A 6,981-nucleotide genomic window follows, 5' to 3' on the forward strand; every position below is an offset into this window, starting at 1 on the left:
GCAGTAGACGCAAAAGACTATGGGATAAGCATTAAGGCAGGGACCACTCCAAGGCTTATGTGGTGCAAATGAGGCCTGTTTGGTGCAGAACATGATAGACAGAAGTCAGGCCCAGGACTGCCAAGTTTTACATATCAATGCTAGAAGTCCCAGATAACGCCCATTTCTCACACTACCTGGTAAAATGTTTTTCAGGTACTAAAACATTGCCTATTTCCTATATTTTCACAGTTTTGAAGAGATTTTCCAAATACACAGGAGCAGGTGTTGGCATACTATGTTTATATGGTAAGTCTGGTCTGAAATGCATTGGACCCAGCACACATCTGCCATGCACAAAGCGGTACAAGCTCAGAAGGGTTGCAGAACTGAAGATACTTTACAGAGCTCAGCCAGACTCAGTGCCTGCGTGGGTTGTAAAGGACTACTTTCTCTCTCTAAGGCTGCACCTAAAAGCATTTCAAATCTGGTTTTCTCTTCGTTGTACAGTCCCTTGGTCAGAATAGGGCCAAGGCCCATTAAACATTAGGAGGCCCTATTCATTGGTGTGTAAGGCTGAGAAACATGGACACTTAGTGCTTATACAGTCTAAAAACCAGGAAAGGGCAAAAGGGACAAAAAGGCTTCCTTGGCAAAGGTTTGTTCTGCAGCAAATCGGCAAACTTCACATTTCACACATTTCAGTATCAGTCTTTTTTCTAGTGTTATCCTGGCAATCTACATGATATCTTTGGGAAAACAATAATTTCTAATTAAAGATTTCACATGACAGAACATTCGTACTAAAAAATAGTTGCACTGGCTCAAGCACTATTAAAAAAATGTACCACTGATATAGGTACACAACAGAGTGATCAGACTGCTTTCTTCTAAATAAAAACTGCTGCAGCTGCTGCGCAAGACTGCAAAACAGCAATGATACAGGATAACTGCCACGGCTCATGAGGAGGTGGATCACTGTAGGGCATTCCCCTCCTGTCTATGGTGACTGTGTAACAGCTAAGGAGTTACGTTATGGGGCGGTTCGCAGGGGATGCGGCAGGTCCTTTTCGTAAAGCCTTCCAAAAAGCGTCGCTGTTACGAGCGGTTTTGATGTGCCATGCTTACTTTTCAAACGTCCATCACGTAGCACCTAGTTGAAAAGAGAAAGAATTATGCTAATAGTCCACTAACACAGTAGCAATATTGCGTGGTACAGAAAGGATAGGCCTTAGAGGTTCAATATGCAGCACTTTTAAAAGACAATCGTGAGAGTGAAAGAAACCAGAATTCGCTCTGGCTTTGCCATAGCCTTCCCACATTTCCTTGGGGAAATGACCCTGAAGATCTTTAAAACTTCCTCCAGCTCCATCTTTGGAAAAAAAAAGAGATCATTTTCTCTGCCTCATAAGAAGGTTAGAGTGAGAATAACTGATTTGTTAGGTTCTCATTAGTTACTCATACATGGCAATGAAGGTTATATACATATCTAGGAGAGTAATTTGAAATCTTTTTTGATTTGTAGACCCCAAAACAATGAAACAATTTCCAGATGGAAGTAGAGAATTTCAGGCTACTTGCTATATGTTGCTTTTCTTAGTTACTTTTTAAAGATCAAGCACTGTTGTTAATAGACTGTGAACACCTGCAACATTTTAAGAGCCTCTGTGACAAACAATAATCGTGTATTTGTTAAGAAAATATAAATTATTTTTTTTAAATTAGACCATGATCTTATTTTAGCACACCAATAAATCTTTGATCTGTATATTTTTACAGAAGTCCCATTCAAAACAAATATGCAGGATGAGCAATGCTTTTCCATTCTCTACCTTGTAAAAAAATCACCCTTGTTTCCCTTAAAATTCTTCAGGTCTTTTTCACTGTCTTCATTGTCTCTTGTAAGCTATTAAATACCTCTTCCAAACCAATTAAGATTTCATCTAGCCTCTTACATAAACATAATATAAGGTTGATGAATGAAAACATGTTTTGGCAAAAATATAGGATGACATTTTAAACAAAAAAAATAAACCCTACAAAACCCCGCAAAATCCCTTTTAACATTTTTAACTGCATAGGATCTCTGCTCTTACGTGTGATACTCATTAGTATTTTTTCTTGCTTGGACAATTTCTCAGAGTATTTGATTTCTTTGTCTCCTAAAATGCTCATCAGCAGAAACCTGTAGAAAACAGCTCCTTGAAAGCTGCCATTTATAGATTTGGGACCTGAAGTGGGAAGGCATATTTGCTAAAGAAAACACTGAAGAGATCCTCAGCCTTAGCATTTATACGTTCTCATTAGTAAGGATGAATTCAGTCCATCCGTTTAAATGTCCTCTTGAGTTACGGTCCACAGAACCAAAGAAAGTGGTTCTTGGATGGGACTTTTCTGCCATATCGGTTTCCAGTGCCACGGCCTGGAACACCTAGCATGACACAGCTCCAGGGTGTCCCATTACCTCAAACTCCCCGGGGGCCAGCTGCACCCCGCTGTACAAGACTTCTGGAAAGACGTAGTTAGTGCCAAACGTGCCGCTGAGGGAGAACGTCTCAAACTTGGTCTGTGCAGTCTCCACTGGCTGCCCGCACGTGTTCAGGTCTGTGGTCTTGCACTTGAGCAGCGTGCATATCTGCGGGGAGGAGGGTACAGAAAGGCAAAATACCACTAAGCTTTCAACAGTCAAGAGCTGGCTTTGATTGTAAGAAAAGTTCTCACAATGCAGGAACAGACATGTTTTGGGATGGTTGGGATGTAGGCATATACAGCCCACACTCACCCCTACAAAACCAATTACCTGCCAATGGTATTTTATGAGAGAACCGTGAAGCCCATCAAATGCACCCAGGACATAAACTTCATCTTTGCTCTTGTTTGCCATCCGATAGATCAAATGACAGCAGAGGTCTCCTTGGCAAACCGTGTAATTTCCAGCTTTGCGCCTGAGTTCACTAAAAGTGAATATATCCCGCCGGACAGCTCCCAAAAAAGTGTCTTTTTCTCCTGGAAATTTCTTGATGCTTGTGGCAAAGGAGCTCCAGTTGACAGCGGGGGGGTAGGTGGGAGAAAGACGGGGGCGTGCACTCAGCTCTGCTAGCAGGAGACATCCCTCCTCAGTCCCACTGTCGTAATGGTAGGCGGCGGGTCCCTCCGGCGTGAACAGCCCGCTGCCTGCCAAGGACACCCACCAGCCCTCCGTCAGCCGGCACCCCAGAGCACAGCTCGGCAGGGGGGCCAGCCGCCCCCCGTGCCACACCGGCGGGCTTTTTCAGTGATGCTATCTTCAGTCAACATGTTACGGAGAATTTTGGAATAATTTTAAAGTGCAGAACCACTAAAATACCCATCATAGTGTAAAAACATGACCTAAACTTCACAGGTTAAACATGACCTTCACAGGTTTTGTGCTTCGCTGGATCTTGAATCTGAGCCTTAAATGGCAATTTCACACACGACCACCCCTTTTTTTAAAGAACTTACGTTAATTTAAATAGAAATCAGAGCTCTAAGAGTGGTGTATTTGCCAAAGAAGGAAATGATGGGGGTAATTAGGTTTCACAGAAGGAAACCCAGGGCTGTGGCCTAAATTCAGCTCAGTCTATTTAGAGCAGGCAAAAATGTTCCTTTGTGGCTTCAGGAGAGACTTACAGATGCATCTACAGCAATGTTTTCTCAGTTTACAGAAAAAAAATTGGCAGTAAATATCTATTCAGATCAAATGGAAACATAAATACCTCTAGTTCTTCAGCAGCCACAAAAACCTGAAAATGTTTTGTTCAATATAAAACGGGAATCCTCCTTTTGGTTTTAGGTTATTAAGTTCTGTTTAAAACATTTTTTCTCCATTGAACTGTTGACTGAATTTTAAACAAAAAATGCTGCTTCTAAATGAGAGGCTGAAAATTTAAGTGAAACTTTGTGCTATTTTTGAAATAAAATTTCACTTCTATATTACCAAAATTCCATGTCATGCAGTTTCTAATTCTACCTCTCCCAGAACATTCAACATTTCCTTGCCTGAAGCTGTTTACTACATTCAGTACAACATCGAGAATACTTTTAGTCTGATTGAAACACTATTTTCCAGGGACTTCACTATCTGTAAAACATTTTTGCCTGCTTCTGAATCCAGTACTCTGAAGACAATTTCCCTTTTCCCAAATGCAACTCACCTGTCATCGCCAAGCTGACGTTGTGAGTATTTGCTGAAAGCAAATTGACACCCATGCCCATAGCCCAGGCAGAGTGAAACTCAACCGCAGTCAGAAACGGCAGGACGTTCATCCAAGCCGTCGGGAAGAGCACGGTGTCCACCTGCAACTCGCTCACCAGGACCACGGCAGGCTCCCGGAAAAGGATGTCGAAGCACGTGAAAATGCCAAACTTCCCAAAGGGGGTCTCAAAGGTGACGGCTTCTGGCTCTTTTGGGTAATTAAACTGAGTTTCTCTTCTAAATAGGTTGTACTGCAGGTGAAGAAAATGGCATGTTAGAAACTAAAAATAAAGCAAGGTTATGAACAGCTACTTTTGCATCTGAGATAGGCATTAAGGCAAAGCTGGGGGTTGAGATACTTGAGCTGGGCAGCACAGCAGGTTTCCAGCCAGCCAGCCGACCCTCTCCCCCTGCAAAACGGGGTGGCTGCACCCCAGCTGCCTCCTGGAAGCAATACCCAGACAATATTAACTGCTAAACCCTGCCAAGATATCACCTGCAAAAGCACTATCTGGCTTGGCTAAAACTGTGCCGAGGACCAGCTAACATTTACTGAGTATGGAAAACTCTGTCACTGCTTCCTTCCCGTTTAGTATCATAAATGTAGCCCTTAGGTGTTTGGTATCCAGCATGTGCTCTGCAGCTGCGGTGCTCCGGGGAGTAATGCCTGATTGATCAAGCACTTGCCTAATTTTCCTTCTGGCCATAAGATCCTCGCATCGGATCATCCTGGATTGTTTGTCGCTCTACAATTATGTAAAATTATTATATAAACAGTCTGAAATTGGTGTCAGAGAGATGAAAAGTATACTGATAATCAGTTACAGGGTGATGCTGAAATGCCTCTTTACCTTGTGGTAACGAGCCACCAGTTTCCCCTCCGGGTCAAAGACGACATCAGTGTTGTACTGATAGCGACCGTCGCTGGGGCAGCCGGCATCACTGGAGTTACACGGCTTCTTGTCCCCGATGTTTGCAACCACATAGATGGAGTTATTCCTGGCCATGCAGCTGAGTCGTTCCTGCACTGGTGCTGGAGCAAATCTAATGCATTTTTGGTGAAAGAAAAAAAAACAAAAAAGTTTAAGTTCAGATGTGGAAGAAATGCATTAAAAATTACTATTCCACTAACTGCATATCCCCAGGTGCAGAAAAAGGGATAGATCAAATCATAGTTTCTCTTCATTTTCTTCTCTGTTCATAGCATAATTTTAAATTGCCAGTCTCTTTTAGCTTTAAAAAATGGTCTCCCTGTGTTCTTCTGTCCTGTACCCTTAACAATGTTATTTTCTGTGTGGATATAATTCCCAGCTAACACACATACGAAGATATGGACAGCTTCAGAAAACAAGAGGAGAGACTAAATCAATATACAAATACAAACTTAAAATAACTTAAAAATAAATTTTCAGGCAGACCCAAATCTTGATTTGCAAGACCATTTTAGCCTTTTTTAAGACTCTTCATTCTGTTTAAGGCAGCTGCCCATAATCCTTTAGTAAAAAGTGGCCACAACATTTACAGAGCTGAGTACTCTTGAAATCTTGCTTCATAAAGCCTCAGAACAGAAGAATACAAAAGCTTAGCTTAGTCACAACCTGATCCTCTTGCTGTCCCCTGCTGACACACATTCAGAGCAGCCCTGTGTAACACAGCAGACTGTGCAAGCAGCTGGATTTCTAAAAGGCATTTCTTTCAGATCTAGAGAAATATTTTGTGCAATTTGATTTAGAAATCAGCCAGCCACGTGAGCTGAGGATTGAATCACCTTGTCTGATCTATGTATCCAACATGATAATAAACTAGCTTATACTTACAGAAGATTTTCACAATTGATCTGAAGTGATAAAGTTTTACATGTTTTAAAAACAATTATTTTGCCTAAAATTTCCTCATTTTCCTCTTTTTGCAATTTTTAAAAGTGAGACTGTCTCAATGCTCTTTACCTCGCATATTCCCATTGCCATTTAATTAAGAGTTCTTTTTGGTGCATCCCATTTCTACAGTACTTGGGATTTTTAACAGATTAAAAAAACTAGCAGTACTTAGACATTTACTGGGAGCAGCTCATGACTCCATGAGACACTAGTTTGAAACCACGTAAATCACTGCAGAAGAAATCACCTTGTGGGGTCAGTGCAAGGAATCCAGTTCACCGCCGGATCAGGGATGTCCTCCAGGTAGGGGTAGATGGTTTCTCTTGTGAAACGCCAGCCATAAATGCCATCTTCAGGAGTCACAATGATGTGGGCGCCCTGACACAACAGGCTCCATTAAGAATTCACCCATCAACAGATAACCAGGTCAGCAGGAGCAGAAAACACTAATTAACAACGCTCACGATACACCTGGTACCTGCTGGGCGGCTTCCTTGATGGCTCCTTCCAAGACATCCATGTTTTTGTTCATCAGGGCCAAAGCATCGTCAGGAGAAACAGGCTCATCAGTGGCATCTGGCAGGATGACCGCGTGCTCGTAGACGGCTGCAGTGAAGGTGTCGGAGGCAAGGGCCTGAAGGACTGCGAGTGCAAACGCCGCAGCGTGCAGGAGAGGCTGGGACGGGAGCATGGCTGGTGCCTCACAGCTCCTGGATCGGGCATGGGGAATATAAGCCAGATGGAAAGAGGAGGAGTAAAGGCTAATAAGTTTGCTTTGGAAATAATCTTCTATTGAGTAATCTGGGAAGGTACAGTGTAGTTCTGCCAACAGTCAGGATATTTATTTATACTAAGAAGTCAAAGAGACATTTCTAGGAAGTGGATCTTGTTTCCAATTTGAAATGCTGT

General features: G+C 42.4%; 1 protein-coding gene across 1 annotated transcript; it reads right to left on the minus strand.

Moving 5' to 3' along the window:
* Positions 1 to 319: 319 nt before the first annotated feature.
* LOC103912692 (vascular non-inflammatory molecule 2-like) lies at positions 320 to 6,769 on the minus strand. The gene is made up of 7 exons (XM_009319058.1): positions 6,551 to 6,769; positions 6,320 to 6,450; positions 5,047 to 5,239; positions 4,155 to 4,446; positions 2,780 to 3,153; positions 2,444 to 2,614; positions 320 to 1,132 (listed from the first exon to the last, which is right to left on the minus strand). Exons 1-7 carry the CDS (start codon positions 6,761 to 6,763, stop codon positions 1,013 to 1,015), a joined length of 1,494 nt encoding a protein of 497 aa, XP_009317333.1. The 5' UTR covers positions 6,764 to 6,769; the 3' UTR covers positions 320 to 1,012.
* Between the last annotated feature and the right edge of the window lie 212 nt (positions 6,770 to 6,981).

This window comes from Pygoscelis adeliae, unplaced genomic scaffold (genome assembly GCF_000699105.1).
Source record: "Pygoscelis adeliae isolate BGI_AS28 unplaced genomic scaffold, ASM69910v1 Scaffold172, whole genome shotgun sequence".
NCBI lineage: Eukaryota > Metazoa > Chordata > Aves > Sphenisciformes > Spheniscidae > Pygoscelis > Pygoscelis adeliae.